The following is a 19,801-nucleotide window of genomic DNA, read 5'->3' as shown; positions in this document are numbered from 1 at the left end:
ACCTCTCCATAAATCCATACATAAAAACCTTTATAGCACATGAAATATTCATGGACTAATCCCACATGTTGCTATGCTAATCCCACCTATGGTGACGAATTAAAAGCAGCAGTGCTGACAATGACAACTTGTCGTGGCGCAGGGGGTTGGAGTTGGGCTTTTTGGGGGTGTCACAGTTACACAAGGCTGCCACAGTGCGGCGCTGTGGGGTTGCAGTTGGAGGGGGGGGGTACGTGTGGGTGGGATTAGTAGCACACTTCCTTTGTTGCCCCTGGCAACCTTGATTAAGGAGCTAGTCGTTAATACAATTGCTTTTGTCATGATTGACTTTTCTTCTGCCCACCGCAAGTGAGCGCACACGCACGCACGCATGCACGAACGCACACACGAACGCACACGCACACACACTATTGTGCAGCTCACACAAACCCCGTTAGCAGCAATGCTACCAAAAGCGCATATGCCAATGCTGTACTCTTGATAGTGGCCATCATACATGGGGGTTAGTTAGGGCTTCAAATTAGGGTTTCAAGTTAAACTCCAAGACAGTTGGAGGGTTTCACTTTGGGGTTTTAAGACCGTGTTAAAGTTTCAAGTTAGGGATTCAACTTGAACTTTCAAATCGGTGTTAGGGTCTCCAAATGGGGTTTCAAAACAGTGATAGGGTTTCAAGTGAGTGTTTTAAGACAGGCTTAGTGTTTGAAGTTGGGGTTTCAAGACATGGTTAGGCTTTCAAACTAAGGGTTTTAAGATATGGTCCCAATAAGGATAAGGTTTCAAATTAGGGTTTCATGTCAGGTGTAGGTTTTCAACATGGCTTTCAAGTGGGGTTTTTAAGACAAGGATAGGGTTTCAAGACACATTTATGGTTTCAAAGTAGGGGTTTAAGTCAGGGTTAGTCTTTCAAGTGAGTGTTGGGGTTTCAAATTAGGGTTTCAATTTATGGTTGCAAACCAGGTATAAGGTTTTGAGATCAGGTTTGGGTCTCAGATTAGCGTGTCAGTTTTCAAATTGTGGTTTCAAGTCTGGGGTAGGGTTTGAAATAAAGGTTACGTTTTTTAATGAGTGCATTGGCCTCTATTGAATAGATGGCGTGACCCCTGACCTGTACAACTCAATTGGAAAAAGAAAACCTTTACAAGGGGAAGTCAACTGGGAAGTGTGCACGCCCTCTTATAAATGTGATGTTCAGGATGAACCAGTCACCTTCGTCGGCATACAAACGTCAATTTAACCCCAAATAAAGTTCAGCTTCTAGGTTACATTAATAGTGGAAATGGCTTCCCTGAATCTTATCGACGCCTCTCTCCTCTGCGGTTTAGTATCCAGATGTGCTGACGTCATGTTGTGTCTCATCCACAGATCGCCTTCTCGCAGCACAGCAACTTCATGGACCTGGTTCAGTTCTTTGTCACCTTCTTCAGGTCAGCGCACAAGTACACGACATGACATCAGTGTGTGTGTGTGTGTGTGTGTGTGTGTGTGTGTGTGTGTGTGTGTGTGTGTGTGTGTGTGTGTGTGTGTGTGTGTGTGTGTGTGTGTGTGTGTGTGTGTGTGTGTGTGTGTGTGTGTGTGTGTGTGTGTGTGTGTGTGTGTGTGTGTGTGTGTGTGTGTTGAAGGCTCAGTGGTCTTCGTGGCATCTCTTCAGGAAGTGCTCTAATGTGTTATTGATTTTAAAAATGACTGCCAAAGATTGAGTGCGGAGGCGTGTCCACTGCACACTTGATTGCGTGTGTGTGCGTGCGTGCGTGCAGTAGGTTGCTCTACACACACAAACACACGCACACACATACGAGTGCGCCATGGCCAGGAAAAGTCATGTCCACTTACTGGACATGACTTAAGATGCACAAGCTAATGACAGCCAACACCATGATCAGCATTCTGACAGACACACACAAGTGATACAGTTTCAAGAATGGGTTAGGGTTTCAAATTCGGTGGGTCCAAGACAGGTTTGGTGTTGTGTTAGGGTAGTGTTTAAAAATTGGATGGGGTTTCCAATTTGAGTTTGAACCAAAGGTTAGTGTTTGAAGACAGGGTTAGGGTTTCAAGATGATGTCAGGGTTTTAAATTAGGGTTTCAAACAAAGATTAGGGTTTCAATTTCAAATTCAGGCATCAAGCACATTTTAGGTTTCAAATTAAGGTTAGTGTTCTAAGTTAGTTTCAAAATAGTGTCACGGTTGGGGTATGAAGGTTCTAAAAAAGGGTTTGTGTTTCAGTATTGGCTTTGGAGTCAGGGTTTTAAGTCTGTGTTAGGGTAGGAAGTTGGGTTTGAAAGTGCGTTTTCCAGCCAGCGTGGGTGCTGCCGTGCTTGTTGCGTCGAAATTAGCAGTCAGGTGAAGTGTGAGCTTTTGCCTTTGCTCCTCCTGCTGTGTTTATTCCTTCAAACTTTATCCTGCGGTGAGACCTGATGTTCCAGAAAATTCACATTTCTTCTTCCCCTGAGAGTGAAACTTGTCGTGGCGCACTGCGGCTGCCATTAAAAAAAAAAAAAAGGGAAAAAAAGGTGCGCTTGGTTCCGGGAGACTCAGTGTGGGTATTTTTAGCATGACGCCGTCCCGGTGGGAAGCCCAGTCCTGCTCTTTTTGTGTGCACGCACACACACACACATGCATCTTTAACCCACTACACTAAACTACATTACACACACATACGGGTAGCATCTGTTTGAAAACGAGTTGCGTCCCGCAAACACAATTATGAACATTTTATTTACTTCAAACAACAGCTCTGATGGCGTTAAATGTATTTCTACTTAATATCACAAAAGCTAAGCTAGCATGTCAGAAACCTGCACCAAGTTCAAAAGAATGTACACATTTTCATAAACATCAAACATAATTTGTCTCCTTCACCAAAACTAACACACGTTATGTTTGTAAACATTGAAATTGATTATTTAGTGTTATATTGCCGCAATGAATATAAAAAAAAACCTTTGACAATTTAGCTTTTATTAAATCAGGTAAACATGATTTTCGTGATATATTTTTTTTTAGGATGATTTAGTCTACGCTGAGCTTAATATTTTATTTTATATTAGTATTTTATTTAGCCTATTTCAACCTAGCATATAATTTAAGCTTGAACACGATTTGTTTTCATGTTTGCATACAAACAGAAATGCTTTCATTCAAAAAAAAAAAATAAAAATCTTCTTAGTTGACCGAGGTTCTTTCCCCTCTAAAGTAATTCCTCTTCAAGAAAAAGTTATTTATTTTTTTATTTTTTTTAAACTCAGATGGCAGTTGGCGGGTCGGCAAAGCCCCTCCCGTCCTGTCAGGTGTCACGCTGGCGCTAGGCTAATTAGCGGCGCGAGAGGGCGCTTAGAGGAGAAGCTGTCCAAGGTAAACAGCAGCTTGCAGATGCACCGTTTAAACACTTTGCGACAGGCAGGCAGGTGGCATTTGCTTCATTTTGGTACTTGGGCCTTCAAAGTGTTGGGGGGGGGGTTAATCTACCTCTTAATGCTACCATCATCACGTTGACAGTTATAGAAACCAAACATTGTATACAAAAACGCCATATAAAAGTAAACACAGCTATAGCACCACAATTCATATGTGGGAAATAACATGATAAAAACACAAAACATTTCAATAAAATACAGCAAAGCGCCACATAAGTTCAAATTTATCTGTTAACAGCCTTTTTGAAGTAACTTATCGTTGGTTATTCGATGAAAAACTTTGCAGCTGTCTTAGCCTTTTCGCTTACTGTACATTCATCATGGTTACAGCTTGGCCGTACAGATGAATAATTTGTGTAGCACTTTGTCGCGTATTAGCGCCAGCTAGCTAGCTAGCTAGCCGGCAATATCGAGCTGTGTTCAAGTTTTCTTTCGGCTAGCGGTCTCCATGGCTACCGCTAGCGGAGTAACAGCCGCCACATCCAATAATACAACGTAGATTCCACATTGCATTGTGGGAAAGCTAAGAATATAAATGTTCTTGTTAATGAGCTAGGCGACTAGTAACAGTGTTAGCTTAGTAATACAGTATTATCTCTAGCAGTTTCCTGTTTCTTCGAAGTTATTCTGAGAACTAATTAAGAGCAAAGCCCATAAATATCTTCTAACTTACTTGCAATGAGTCACGCACAGAGCCGATGATGATTACAGCGCAAGAATCTCAACTAATTCTTCCGCCTGTCAAATCCAAGACCTTCCTAACACTCTGGCTAGCAGTTTTTTCTCACGAGTTCTTCTCAGGTCTAATTAAGAGCAAAAAGCAAATATACAGTAATGAACTTTCACTGAGCTAAGCGCAGTGTGAGCAGAAGCACAACTGATCTTTGCCAAGCCTGATCACAAATTGATAAAAAGTGCGTCAATCACGTTTGGTTTTTCTTCAAAAACTTTGTGCATTTGTTTAACATAACTTCACATTCATCTGTTGAAGTTAGATAGGACAGTACTATTTATTGCAAAGGGCAGATTAGATTGACATGGCAACACAGAAGCTGAAATCTGATTGGACAAAAAAAAGTGCAGCCAAGATAAACGACTGTTGGGAATAAACGATAAACCTTTCTGAAACAAATATTAAGATTTAGCTTATAAAAGTAGGTTAGTGCTTCTTTTGTAGACCGGCAGAAAAGGTCGTGCTGACCCCGCCCACCCACTACTTGATCTTAGTCGGGCAGGATGTTCGCTATTCCGCTCTCGCCATCGTGTTGCAGTTTGCCCCGTAGCGGTTCTCCTGCTGTCAGCTCGTCCCGACAGGCTTCTCTCTCTCTCTCTCTCTCTCTCTCTCTCTCTCTCTGGCCCTCGTCCATTCTGCTGGGAAACAAGCTCTGTTTTGTTTTTTTGTTTTTTAATTCTTCCTGCCAAAGCATCCAAATGAAAGACGGAAAGGTCTTTTTTTTTTCTCCCCTCGATGAAGTTGTTAAAGGTGCGAGCTCGAACGGCGCGGCGGGAAACTGGTGACAGGAAATCATCGAAAAGGCGTGACGCTCGCCCAATGAGCTTTTGGATTGCCATGAGATTTCGTCGCCTCTGATGTGTTTGAACGCATGCGCACACACACACACACACACACACACTGCTGATGTGTCATAACAGAGTGGATTTATTTGTACAATAAAGTTTAAAGGTGGTATCATCAAAATGGAAATGTATCAAGGTCTTTTGGGTATTGGACATGGTGGCCTTTGACACGTTGAGCGTGCGGGCGGGCGTGGTGTTGAGACAGAAGGTGACGTGATGCGCCGTCATCACCTGTTAGACCTCCTCGGGGGGGGGCTTTGTGTAAAAGTGCAAAATGATGTTGTTTTATTTCTTTAAGTGCCTGATCTTTGACACGTTTGTCTGTTCGACAACAAGTGACATCATCAGTGTGAATGTGTTTTTGCATGTCAAATATGATTTGAATGTGTGTGTGTGTGTGTGTGTGGGGGGGGGGGGGTTCTGGATAAGCAGTACAGATAATGGATTGATTTATTTCAGCATTAAATCTAAATGTGTATAATTTAGGATTGTATTATTCATTGTAATCAGGATTTTTATTTCCATTTATTTGTTCATTTATTATATTTTTTAAGATTTTGTTAAATTTTCATTTATTTATATAATTGTCTGTGTATGTTATCTATAACTTAAAGTAGTTGGTTTATTTCCTTATAATTATTTTCAGTTATTTAATATGGATTTATTTCATCCAGAACTTTATTTAATTCATGTAACAGTAATTAATTTCTTTATTTTTCTATCATTTAATTAATTTTGTATTTCCTTTTTAATATACTTTAAAAATGTTATTTGACGTATTTGACTTATATATTTGTTAGTTATTTAATGTATCAATTTATTTCAATGGTATGATTTTTAAAAATGTATCATTTTATTTTTTATTAGCAACTAATATATAAATATTCCATGCAATTTATATATTCGAGTTTATTTGATGTTATCCGTTAACTTTTCTTCTGCCTTCTATTTGGCTGAAACGGGCTCATTTGTTGCTATAGAGCCACCTGCAGCTCTGGTCTGTCTGCACAGGTCTGCTCTCAGTTTGTAACGTGACTTCCTGTGTGTCCACAGCTGCTTCCTGTCTCTGCTGCTGGTGGCCGCCGTGGTTTGGAAGATCAAGCAGAGCTGCTGGGCGTCGCGCAGACGAGAGGTTTGTCCCGCACAACGGCAGATGCCGTCGTTTTTACTGTCCAAGTGTCACGTGGCAAAATGAAAGTCGGACGACTGCTGACTTGAAAGGCCAGCTTTTTCTTTCTTTGACGTTTTTACAGTTTGTCATATTTTTTTGCGACTACTGAGGTGCTTCTGGGATAAATTGGTTCCCTCCAGCAGCAACCTTATTCGAAACAATGAAGAAGAGAAAACAAAAATTTATCATTACGATTTCTTTTTTTTCTTTTTCTTTTAACCTGTCAATGAATTTATATGATGTATTTGTAAGCATCCAGCACCATTTTGATTTGTGTTTTTATTCCGCCTACAGTGTTTTGGCTGTGTCCCAATACTTTTGTCCACACATTGTCATTTTCAGCGCAAACGTTTGTGCTATTTTTGTTTTTGAGTGCTGCATTTTCTCGAGGGGATGCACACAGCGTGTCGTGAACTGGATTTGTTTGCGCGCTACGTGGCGTGATGTGGAGAGCCTCTCAGAGGTCACCTTCCTCTCTGCACCTCGCCTCGTACCGTCCGTCGCCCCCTCACCCATCCAGACCTCGTTCACCATAACCTGCACAAAAATCAATTCCAGCTCTTTGTCGACCAAATTTTGAAAACGTTTCCCAGCTTTCTCCACTCATCATCATAATAATAATAATGAAAACATCTCAACTAGATTCATTTTGAAGTGGGTAGACTAAAATTCAACATAAAACAAAGGATTACTTTTGTGTGTGTAAAACAACCAAACAACTTTGCCTTAAAATGCCCCTGCTAGCTTAATGCTAACACATAAAGGAAGACGCCACTGAAGGGCTAATGATTAGCATGAATAGTAATCAATAGTTGTTTGTTTTAGGAGGTCGGAAAGGGATTAATGGCAACATTTTGAATATGTTTTTCTTCCACAAATTTAAATTTTACTTAACAAGCATTTTCAGTCCATTTTCATCCACTTTCCCACTTTGGCTTTGACGTGTCTGTTAGCATGACGCATGTTAGCTTGACGCCTGTGTGAACGCGTGTCTTTTTGTCTCTCACGGCTCCCGTGATGCATCTTAATCCCGCTAATCTCGCTCCCATAGTTTATGTAGCATATCATTAGCATTTGGACACGTTTCAGTGGCTCGTGCAGCTTGTAATCCGCCGTTCCGTCGCCCCCGGGTGACCCCTCGCAACATCCATCATCTTGGCCGGGTTCCTTACAGCAAGGGGATTTTGACCTCATTCTATCCCATTTTAGTTTCACACTAAAGATGAGAAAGAACTGTTAGCATGCAGAGTCAGTTTTGTGACAGTTTTTTGTGCTTGAAAAAGTTAGTATGTTGTTGGCCATTGAGTTGCTACGCTTAGCATCTTTAGTTAGCGGCATTTTTCTAGCTCTTTCATGTTGGATGAAATTTTATTTAATTTTTTTGGAAAGTCAAGGTATCGCTGTAGTTTTTGAACTGAATATTTCCAATCAGGTGTTTTCATGTGTGAGGTTTCATAAAACGTGTGTCAGCATGAACATGACACGTGAACAAGTTTTGCCGATAACCGCTCGCTGGCCTGCTGCTTCATTAAACTTATCGGCAGCCATCATTCACTCGCATGGAAGCTCTCCCCAAAGCCCCCTGGTCCTCCAGGCGGGATGACGCTTCCAACCTCCACGACACTAGCAGATAAGCTAACGGCTAGCGTCGACATGCGGGAAAGTCTTATCAGTTTTTGACTGGCAGGCAGCTGAGATTCAATTAAAGACCACACAAAAAAACACTTAAGGAAAGAGGAAGTATATTTCAGTGCAGATCTGGATAAATGTGCGCTCATCCAGCACTCGATAAATATTTTTATTGGCTTTACCTCTGAGCACAGGCACTGTTGTCTGAATTCAGGTCCAGAGCCAAAAGACAAGCTCTTACTCTGAACCGGAAATGCAGTTTTTGCTCATTTCGATTGCAGGCAAATAAGTAGGAACTTTTGGATGACCAATGGGAGCTGGACCAGGCGAACTCGGGTACAAATCCTGTTGGCTAGTTTAGTTATTGGGGCCAAAAGAAGACTCTGCTGTGAGGGGCTTGGTACATTTTGAGAGGTGCAGAATTTTTTTGATTGCACTCACCATGATGTTGTAATTCCAGGAATTAGTAGAGCAGCACGAAAAAATCACATCTCCTCAAACTTTAGCAAGAACTCTACGTGCAAATGCTTTCTGGATTATTTCAACTGTGGCAGCCTTACCACAGAATAGGAAACTTTTCAGGACCATCGTGTGTCCGCCTCGGGAACTTTTGTTTAAATATTGAATACAATATTTGACTTTTATTTCCTGTTTTTGTTTAATGTTGCGCGGCTCATAGCATCACCTACGTTAATTGTTTACATTAGCGGCTAACCGGACAACTCCTGTCGCCATAGCAACTGCTGCGGGAGATGCAGCAGATGGCCAGCCGACCTTTCGCCACCATCAACGTCGCCTTGGAGATGGACGAGGAGCCGCCGGATCTGATTGGAGGAAACGTCAAGGTGAGCTCTTGACAATTAGATTGTAACCATGCGCGCAGGACCAAGTGTTCATTTGTATTGCGCCGTTTATTTCATGCTATTTATGAGCCTGAAGGCGAAGAAGTGTAAACGTTTGTTTGCAGACGACTTGTGTAATGAGATGTCAATGCAAGTTCATCCAAATGAGGCGTTGGCGTCAAAACAAACAAGTCAAGAAAAAGCAATGCTGTTGCTGTTTGTTTGCGCGCGTGCGGCTTCCCTTTTGCACTACAAAGCAAAAAAAAAAGCTCCGGAGCAGATGTTGTTTGTTGAAGAACTGGAGAAAGTCTGATCGTCCAGGGAATTTTGCCAGTTTGCCGAAGCACGACTGTCGATGTGGAGCAGATCGGGTGAGGAAACGATTGAGTCGATTTAGGACGGCCACTGGACGAGTTTAAGTTAACTGGTGCAGAGCCACGAAAAAGTATCAGGAAGAAATGACTGAAAGGACACCGGAAGTCTGCCACTAAAAACATTTTGACAGCAACATGACATTTGGTAGAGACATCAATCATCAGTAGACCCACAAAAAAAAAAAGTCTCAAGAACACAAATCTGTTAAAAATCAGAAGTCTGCTGTTTTGGTTCTGGAACACCCTCTAGGATTTCACAGGAGGGAAAAAAATGCCCTCAAAGATTTTAGCAAGGTGAAATTTAGTAGACATCTATAGACCCACAAAAAAAGTCTTCAGAAGCCATACCTCAAAAGACATAGGAAGTCTGCAGTTTTAGTGTGCGGCAGCCATTTTGGCTCAATTTTAATTAAGCCTCCCAAGTTGGTTTGAATTAACGACATGAAATTTGGTAGGCATGTTTATCATGAGTTGACCCACTCAAAAAAAAAAACATGCTTGAAAAGACCCGAGGCCGGCCATGTCGGTTTGAAGCGGCCATTTTGTCTTGGTACAAAGCACTTGTTTTTTGTTTGTTTTTGGTAGGCATGGGAAGACCCACAAAAAAAGTCTCTAGAAAATAAACTGTGACTAAAAAAACACGGAGAGTTGCTAAATTTGAGCCTATTTTACTGCTGTTGCATAGAAGTAAACAAAAAATAATAATTCCGCAAAGCTATTTTGACTTGACAACATGAAATTCCTATCATGAGCAGAACCACAAAAAATGTCAAGAGGCCATGCCTGGAAAGCAACATGGAATCTGCCATTTTAGCTTGAAACAGGAATGAATTTTAGATCAGTTATGCCCCCTAGAAATAACCAGCAAAAATCCTTCAGACTTTGTTAGGCATGTTTATCATGAGTATACCCCCAAAAAGTCGGAAAAAGCCAAACCTGAAAAGTCACAGGAGACCTGCCATTTTGGTTTGGATCAACCATTTTCATCATTTGGTTTTGTTTGTATTGTCGCCGAGGCTGGTGTCGGACATGTTTACTTCACATGGTGTTTCCCTCTAATTTACTGACCCTTTACTGATCTTATCATGTGATGTCTGCTCTTCTGTGTGGGCCTTATCTGCACTCTTGCATGGTTGTGTGCGCGCGTGTGTGTTTAACAAGTCCTAAATCAAAACAGCAGCTCGTTGCCGCTATCAGCCCGTTCCTCCTCCGCCTCCTCCATCTGCGCTTTGGCTTTTCTTCTCCCTCCGCCTGCGCTCTCCTTTTCTTTCTCCCGCTCTCCCGCCAGCCGAGATCCAATTTAGATCCTCCCGTCCGACCGCCCTTCTTCCCCGCGCATTCGCCGGGCCGCACGCCGTCCGCGCGCCCGTCCATCCGTCCTATCTGTGTGGCGGCTCAGATTGAGCTTTTCGGAGGCTCGCCGGCGTTGTTTTGCCGCTCGTTTATCAGGCCGCCGCCAACACGCTGGCGTTTGAAAAGCGACGCCACGCAAAGCTCGCTCACATTCATTGAAAGTTGTTGGTGGCCTTAAATGGCTGTCCAAAATGGCGGCAGAAGCTTCGAGAGCTGACACGAGCCAGCAAGTGATTGAAAGGAATGTTTGATTACTGACCAAATTGCTGTTTTGAATTGAATTCAACTGCAAGTTTCTGTTAGCGTTACAGTGCCACAACGACATTTGTGTTGGGGGCAAAAACTGTTCAGTACAATTTGATTATGTCATTACCAAATGTTTTTATGTATTACTGGAGATAAATTAGCAATTGTTCATTTTCAATGTCATTTAAACTTCAAACCATCAAACTTTATCATCAACGGCATTTGTGGACATGTTTGCCTTTAACAATCTTTCTTACAGGCATGTGATCTTTCCGCTAATTCGCGGAATTCCGCTTTTTTTATCTCCCCCCCAAAAAAAAAATCCGATTTCGTCTCTCTACAGCATTCCGTTTTAGTGTTTCCGCAACTGAAATGAAACCGATCTTGCGATTGGCGGAAGTCTCCGTGTTGACCAATAAACGCGCTTGTTATAAAGGCACAGGAGTATGCCATTGTTCATTTCTCAGACGTTTTTGCCGGGTGTTTAAAGAAATGTCCGTGATCGAACGCAAAGATGCTCCGCGAGTTAAGGAAATTGACAAGATCGTAAAAAACAAGTTTCGATGGGACTGGTTAGAGAAGGATATATCTACAAATGTTGGAAAGAAGATTGTGACGAATTTGTTCAGTGACTTTATTCGGAAGATCGATCGTGCCGGGAAAGCGCTTTGCATTTGGTGCCATGATACCGTTGACGATGGTGCGAGAGGTTTCAAAGCTCTTGAAAGTCACGCAAAGAGCAAAAAACACGTGAAAGAACTCCAGTCAAGAACAACAAATTATTCCATCGCTGGAAGTTTCGGTGCCCGAACGAAAACTCCAAAACTTTACGGCCTCCAGACCTTATTGACATCACAATCGGAAGCGGTAATAGAGAGACGTGAACCTGTAGCAGTTGCTGACAGAGTCGTGAATTTTGAGGTCGGTGGTAAACGTTTCAAATTAATCGAAATCAAATTTTCGAAAATATTATAACGTAATAAAAATGGTCATAAATATTTAACATGGTTAATCATTGACACAAACTCAAATGAATGCTGCATGTTTGCACTTTTCAGGTTTCAATATGCTGACTATCTTGATGTATGCAGTTACAGAGATGATCTTAGTCAATCCGAATGCATGATTGTGTTTTTACCAGAGCTTGCTGCATGAGGTATTTTATGTTTTTGTTATGCATTATGTATTAAATTAAGAATGATTGATTAAATGATTTATTGCATGGTAAATATATATGATGATATTCTCAGTGATAGTTTTTAAAAGCAAAGGCAGTCCAATGTTTTTGAATGTGACTGATTTTGAGTTGACTAAAACTGCAATTTTATATGGGATAGTTCAATATACATTGAAAATTTATGCTGTTGTTTTGTCTATTTCTTTGTCATCTGAGTGCATTGAAAGTACTCAAAAACACGGAAAACCCATGAGCTCTGGACCTAGCTGAGTGCCCGCGGCCCCCAGACCCCCGGCTAAATTTTCAGATAATTTCACTTTGGTCAAATCACATGCCTGTTCTTAGCATGAACTAAAAAAAAAAAAAAAGAGCTTTGAATGAACATTTTTCACAGCGTTATTTCATTTGCTCTTCTACTTTGACAAAGCTGCTTTTGTGTCCAGTTTACCTGCATAATATTAACTTCTGTGTCCTTTGCTAAATTAGCATTAGCGATTAGCATATCTCTGGCTGTGTAGGCTTACTTTTCTATATTTTTGTACATTGTGACAAAAAATTAGTTATAAATTTAAAAAAAAAACGAGCTTGAAATGAACATTAGCATATTGTTTATTTCCAAACTCGTTGGCAACCCGTTTTGGTGTCAAGCCATCACACTTTTGGGGGTCAACAACACCTTTCTCGTTTGCGTGGGTGTATTAGTGCCTTTTAAGAGTGTTTTTAGGAATGACTAATGTCCTCACGGTGTTGGTTTAACGATTAAAAGAAAAAAATATATATATATATTTTGACAAAAAGTTCAGGTTATAAATGAAAAAATGAGCTTTAAATGAACATTTTCCACAGCACTATTTGCACTTCTCCTGTGGCAAACCTGCCAGCGAGTCCAATTTAACAGTCTGTCTGGAGATAAATTAGCGTTAGCAATTAGCTTTTATTTTTTTGTCGCTCAACTTTGTGCTCCTCGACAGCATTTTAGTTGATTTGTGGGGATGTTGCTCTTTATGATTTTTAGCAATGGCTCGTGCCTTAAATAATGCCAAGTGTGAATTTTATTTTACGCCAGGCGAGAAATTGGGAAACATTTGAATCTCTTTGCCAACCTGTTTAGGCTTCAAAGCAACACAAAATTAGATTTAATTGAGCTCGTTATATCAACGTTAACTCAATTAAATTCCACTTAACTAACTCATTTAACAATAAATGAATAATTGATGAATGACCACGTCCTCACGGCTTTATCTTTGATCTCTTGTTTTGGTTAGCCAACGCTGCTAACAGATTCCAATTACAGATTGTAATTGCTTCTGGCTAAACAAGCTAACCGTTTTTTTTTTTTTTCAATGCTCATTTGTGCGTGTTGACAAACAGAAGCAACTGGAAGTCATCATCGCAACAAGGGGCCTCGTCGCCATTCCCGATGCTCGTTTTTGAGCGGCTAGCGATGAAAGAGCCGCGGCGGCGTGCGGGTGGCGGGGGGGCGGGGGTATAACAACTGGAGCTTAATTGAAGCAGGACGAGCCGCTCTGCCTGCGCTGGATAGATAATAAGTCTGCTCGTTGTGTGTGTTGTTGTGGCGGTGAAGGCGAAGGACGGACGCGTGTGCTATAAAAGAGAAGACGGCGAATTTGTTGAGAGAAACGACATTCGTGCAAGCGATTTAGAAGAAACGACAACCGACTGCATGCGTGTGAAAAAACGAGCGATTGAGAAAGCAGAGTCAGACGGAATGAGGGTGGAAGTGAATGAGTGAGTGGAAATTAGAGCAATTGATGGAGGCAGTGAAGGAATGATACAGTGATGAAGGGAGAATGAACGGGTGAGAGTGAAATGGTGTCGTTGATGCACTCAGTGGAAATGAAAATGGGAAGACGGAGCAAGTGAACAGGTGAAAAAGTGAATGTGTGAGACGTGAGCAAGATCATAAGTGGCGACATTAAATAAGGAGTGGGTGAATGTGAATGAATGAGTGAGTGACAGACAGGAAGCAAGTGACAGTGAACAAGTTGATGTGAGTGAATGAGTGTGACAGAGAGTGATCAAAAGTGAGCGAGTAAGCGACAAACGGGGGGGGGGAATGAAAAAGTGAATTTGTGAGTGATCAAGTTGATAAGTTGAGTGAAAGAATAAATAAAGTGAATGAATGGGGGGGGGGCAGTGACGTGGAGCAAGTGAAAAGGTGAAAGGTAAAACAGGAGGGTGAGCGATATGAGTGAGAGAAAGTGAAAAGGAGTGAGCCGGTAACTCCTGCAAGAAAGTGAGTGAGTGATGGACTCAGACAAGTGGCTAGTTCAGAGTGAGCAAGTTGATGCGCGTGAGTGAGACGGAACGAGTGTGTGAAAAAGAAGGAATAAGAACGTGAGTGTGAATGAGGGTGCGCGTGCGCGTGCGTGTGTGTGCGTGTGTCTGATAGCTGACAGAGGCTAAACGAGTTCAAATGCAGACAAATGAGATTATGGCCGCAAACGCTCGCTCGTTGGCTGCAAACACGCACACGCGCGCACACACACACACACACACACACACAGTCCATGCTGACAATGTTCCATTTGAACAATAAATCATGTTGGTGTGCTCGGGTCACTGCGGAACAACACGCACACGCACACGCACATCGACTGCATATGAGTTGGATGTGGACGAAAGGAACAAAATTAAACAAACGGACAATAGAAGACCCAAAAAAAAGGATCAACTAATAAAAGGGAAGAATTCCCAGTGGTAAAATAAAAATAATCAATTAAAACATATATCATATACGAATGGAAGTTGTTGAATAATTCACACTCAACAAGTTGATGCTTTCCTTTATTGCTGCCTTCAGGCAACAATAATAAAACAAACGCACTCCACCGAAAACATTTACAACACTTGCACGCGCACGCACACACACACTCGCTACAGCTTGCTGCTAAAAGTAAACATCCGCACAGATTGAATATGTGAACGTGTGAAATGGGACAAACTCCGAATAACATTCAAGTACCTGCCTGCTACTTTGTGTGTGCGCGCGCACGTGCGCGTTCTTACTTGAAAAGTTTTTCGGCTCCGCACAGAAACGGCAAATAATGAATCCTGTAGGAAATAAACACGTACAATCGGAGTCTAATTCCGGCATGGTGATGAATATATTGCATTTGTGGAATAAGAATGAAGCAGATTAATGACATCATTTTAGGGGGCGGCCATTTTGTCCTGAACCGCCCTCTGCTGTTGACTAAAATAGAAAATTGGGTTTTTGAAAAACCTCTAGAAAGTGCTAGAAATCAATATTTTTTATTTATTGATTTAAAACCCCAATCTGACGAGGTGAGCGCACGAGTGTCAAACTGTGGCCGCGCTTGACTGATGTCCCCACTGCGGTGTTTGTCTCCAGTGCGTCCCGAAGCCGATCGCGTTGGAGCCGTGTCTCGGAAACAAGGCGGCCGTTCTCTCCATCTTTGTTCGTCTGCCACGAGGCAACGGAGGAATTCCGCCGCCGGGACAGTCGGGTAACGTCACCGCGCCGGCTCCAAAAGTCACTCAAGCGGCCGCTTCTCATTCTGTTGCAATATTTTGTAGGCCTGGCGGTGGCGAGCGCGCTGGTGGACGTTTCCCAGCAGATGTGTTTAGGCTTCAAGGAGAAGTCGGGAGGCCTGAGGAGCCGCAAGCAGCAGCCCAGCGCTCAGCCTTCCACCTGCATCTGACCTCTGACCCGCCGCCTCCTCTCTCCCGCCCTTCCTTCCCCACAGACTTCTCACCCGGAAGAGGTGCATGCTGGGATTACAAACATTTGACCCCCACTTTCATGCTGCTAGAAGAGATTTTCATCTCATCCCATCCAAGACTTCTTTGTTTTGTCACTTTGAGCTTAGTTGGCAGGAATTTTTGAGCCCCCCAAAAAACACACATGAAGGAGCCCCGAGTCGCATCCCTGAGGAATCCCGGGACCTCCTTATACAAGCTTCCTCAAGAAAGCTGGCATTTCGAATGGACGCTTTGCCATCTCACCGATTTGACGGCTTCACAGATTCCGGACGGACGGACGCCCGGGATTGCGGCAAATTCCGCCTCCAGTGGTAATCGTGGCCATTCACGCGTTCCTTTTGGGGAATGTGGTCATATAAGCTAACGGTTAGCTTAAAAAAAAAAAAAAAAACTCAGTCCAGCATCTAATGTGATTCGTTCTGCTTTTTCTTCCACATTCATTTTACACAGCTTTCTTAAATGAGGGAATATCGCGCGTGTGCGTGAAAATACTCTCAGACGCTGAATTTCCTCGTTTGCGACTCGACTCGACTTGCAGCATCGCTCGTCTGATCAACATTTGTCGTCAAAGAAAAACGTTTGAAGCAGTTTTCTTGCATTTTGGGAATATATCGTGATGCTGAATTCGCACATTAGCGACTCAACTTCCTGCTTCGCTCACCAGCTAAATTCGTTTTTGAATGTTTTTTGTAAAAAAAACAAACAAAAAAAAACAACAAATTCCGACACTTAAATGTTTTGTCAAAGATAAAAATTCCAATTTTTGTTGATTTGGGCAATATTGCGCTGCATAACGCTGTCTGGATGCCAAAATGGCTTCTTGGCGACTTGATTTTCCCACAAATCCCGATTCCGCCTCTTGAACGTTGTCGAAGGAAAAAAAACACGACAAATGTGACCAGTTTTTATTGCTTTTACTTGAATTAACGTGCAAAACACTGTTGGGATGCTGAGATTGCTTTTATTTGCACCTTGCAGAAAAATCCTTAATTTTTTGGGGGCTGCTAACATTAATATCTTGAGAGTCTTGTTAAAAAAAAAAAGTTTTTTTTTTTTTTGGATTGACATGCAAAGTGCTGTATTCAGAATGACACGTTGCTGAAACATGACTCGCTTGTTACGTCATTTATTTTCCGACTGCACACCAAGTTAGCGTTTGAAAGTTGCTTGCCCAAAAAATGTGAACTTTACACGAAAAATTGGTAAGCAGAAATGTGTTGTTAAAATGGCGGATGCTGAAAGGGTTTCGTTTGGGACATTTTTACGCCACAGCTATTGGTTTTAATCGAGAGAAAAAAATTCAAATCTGAGCGCATTTTACACAAAAACAGCACATTTTGTTGGATTTTCACATACCAAAATATTAGCTTTTTTTAAATATATAATTTGCATGTTCAGTGGCAGTCTGGTTTGTAAGTACACTTCTCTCTCTCTCTCTTTTTTTTTTTTTTTTGCTGGTTCATGAGCGTCCATTTTTAGGAAGAAAAAGTTGCGGCTTCAGAAAGCATGTTTATTTCCCGGCGTGATGCTTTCCAACATCCTTTATTTTCTTCTTCTTTATCCGCCAACATTGTTATCGTCGTCATCAGCTGCAGGTGGCAAACAAAAACAAACAAACGCTATTAACTTTTCACCCTCGGAAAAGAACTGTAAATAAGAAAATCTTACCGTTGTAATAATACAAAATAACGAAGTTTGCCCTCGAGGCCTCATTGAGCTAAAGGTTGGATTGCAAGTTTCGGGTCAAGCAAAAGTTTGAAATTATGCGCAACATAAGCAGTTTGATTATTTGTCTTGTTTTTGCTGGTTTCCCCATCTGGATTATTATTTTTTTATTATTTTAAACCATTGGGAATGCTTGGAAGTTTGAAACAACATATTTAATCCTAACTTTTTTGTAATTGACATTGAACATTTAATGTCTTTTGGGTTGTACAGCAGAAATCCAAACATTGATTTAAAAAAAAAAAACATACAAAGAAACTAAATGCTTGGTAGCTTCCCTGCGGAGATTTTCTTGCAAAATGGACCCCAACAAAAAAAAATGGCCTACTTGATCATTGATGTTGAAGGTTTAATGCCAAATTAAACCTTCAACATCAATGATCAAGTAGGCAAAATCTTTTAAGATTTTTTTTTTTTTGGTCTCGTAAATTCTGACATCCAAACATAAAAAAGCAATCAATTTAAAAAAAAAAATGTTCTGTTGTTTTTTTAACAAGTTGTACTTTAATAATAAAAGTTATTAAATATAAAATACTTTACTGAGGACGTTTTAAGACCTGACAAAGCTTTTCTTCATTTTTTTAACGTGAACGCGCTAAACGTTTTTGTTTTTTTTTGACATTTGGGGTGTGCACCCGAAAGTTTTGTGCAACATGAAAAGTTGACAAATTTAATCATTGTGCTAAAATGCCACAAAACTACTAGAGCACATTTTTTTTTCTTCATCTTTTATTGGTACTTTTTAACGCAAGAAGAATGTCGTGGGAAACAATTATGCGAGCTGAAAGTTTGCGACCAATTTTCGAGTTTGTCCATTCTCCACTGAATCTTTTTAAAACGTTTTCCGATCAAATCTCATGTAGAGTCGAAGCTGCTTTGCGGAGTTCGATGTTTTTTTTTTCTTTCGACAAGTTATCGGAATCTCGAAAAGTGTGCGCGTATTTGGAACAGCTGCACGAAAATGTCTTTACAAAATGAAATTGTTTCTCTTTTTTTTACTACTGCACGTCACACTTGCTTTCAAAAGTTTTGCGTAAAATTTCCGCCATGAGCGTCGAAGATCCCGTTATGAGAACGACGATGACGGTTTTGTGTGCGACGGGAAGCGTAGAATGGAAACGCTTGCTGAAAGTTTGCAGACAATTTTGTCCTCTCTCGACGGAATCATTTCGCGTTTTCCGATGTTTCAAGTGTTACAATTTCAAAGGCGATTGGGAAGAAAAAAATACTGTATGGTCATAATGCTAAGATAACAACTACATAAAAATGACGACAAAAGTGAACGGTTGTTTCTGTAATGTTTTTGTTTGACTTCTGAAATTTGACTTGTTTGCTTTCCGCCATTACGTCTCATTTTATGTGCAAAAGGAAAAATGTCTGCTCTTGACTGAATTGTTTTAAGAAGTTAGCGTAGTGTCACCTTTTCCCGATAAAATGGTTTTATGTTGTTTACATCAAAAGCCATTTATTTTCTTCCTTTTTTTCTTTTTTTTTACTTTGTTTACATTTGTTTTTAAACGCGTACTTTTCATATAATAATGCAGTGGTTCAATTTTCAAAACTCGACGTCATGCAAGGAAATGCGTACGTGTAAGTTAGCAACTGGATGTGTACTAAAATGCTAACGTCAGCTCCTGCGTGAGCAAAACTTATTTTTTTGGGAGGGGGTGGTAAAGCGTCACGTACGATGTCAACAAACGGCAACGTAGGAGGAGCACAATGTCAAGATGCTTCCAAAGAAGAGCGAAAAATGTGATTTTTTTTTTTGGGTGGGGTGTTCTTGTACAGCAAATACTTGTGACCATCTTGACATTTTCTTCATGAAAAACACTGGCTGCGTTCTAAGCTCTCTATATTATCAAATCTAAACATGTAGTATTTAAATGGTAACACACTGGTTAAAGCAGCCGAACAACGTCGCCCCCTGTTGGTTGGTCATCATCTAGCGGCATTCAAACGTACTCATTTGTTCATATGTATAATTATTATTAAGTCTTTTGTACATAATGGGAAAGTTTTGTGAATGACATTTTTGTTGAATGCTTTGAAACACCCGAATAATTTATGCGCCTTTAAAATAAAAGCAATGTCACGACTAGCGTTTATTAATTGGCATCATTTGTAAATAGACGGCAAGCGAGCTGAGCTAAGCTACGCTGCTATGCTAACGTTGTTAAAAGTCAACTAGAGATCTTGTAATTTACTGATTGTACATAAGGATGATGATGATAATGACAACATGTTTTGGACTGATTACATGTGAAAATAAAAAGGAAAAATATGCATTGTCTTTTTCTTTCTTTTTAATGAAACACACGTCAACGCTTAATTAGCTGTTTGTGTAAAGCATTGAACATTTGTAGTGAATGATGACAAATCTATCAATTATGAATGAAATACAATTTATAAAAGTAAAAGAACTACAAGATAAAGACAAAGATGGAAGGACAAAGTATAGGAACTTTGAAAATGAATAAGTTGAAAAATGAATATAAATTTAATATATTAAAAAAACTGACAAATATATTTACATGTAGACTTTATC

At 40.8% G+C, this 19,801-nt stretch overlaps 1 protein-coding gene across 1 annotated transcript in view; it reads left to right on the top strand.

Annotated features, from left to right (window-relative positions):
• atrn (attractin) overlaps positions 1-19,539 on the top strand; it is a 43,625-nt gene extending 24,086 nt beyond the window's left edge. Inside the window, exons 25-29 of the mRNA XM_086094414.1 lie at positions 1,363-1,424; positions 6,046-6,124; positions 8,530-8,637; positions 15,161-15,275; positions 15,346-19,539. Coding sequence (XP_085950540.1) covers positions 1,363-1,424; positions 6,046-6,124; positions 8,530-8,637; positions 15,161-15,275; positions 15,346-15,470 — 489 coding nt within the window. The 3' untranslated portion in view covers positions 15,471-19,539. The remainder of the gene's footprint in view (positions 1-1,362; positions 1,425-6,045; positions 6,125-8,529; positions 8,638-15,160; positions 15,276-15,345) is intronic.
• The last annotated feature ends 262 nt before the right edge of the window (positions 19,540-19,801 follow it).

The sequence above is a fragment of the Leptonotus elevatus genome, chromosome 14 (assembly GCF_054856555.1).
Source record: "Leptonotus elevatus isolate MCC_2025b chromosome 14, RoL_Lele_1.0, whole genome shotgun sequence".
NCBI classification, from domain to species: Eukaryota; Metazoa; Chordata; class Actinopteri; order Syngnathiformes; family Syngnathidae; genus Leptonotus; species Leptonotus elevatus.
Note: the sequence above shows the minus strand (reverse complement) of the source record. Positions and strands in the feature narration are given on the sequence as shown.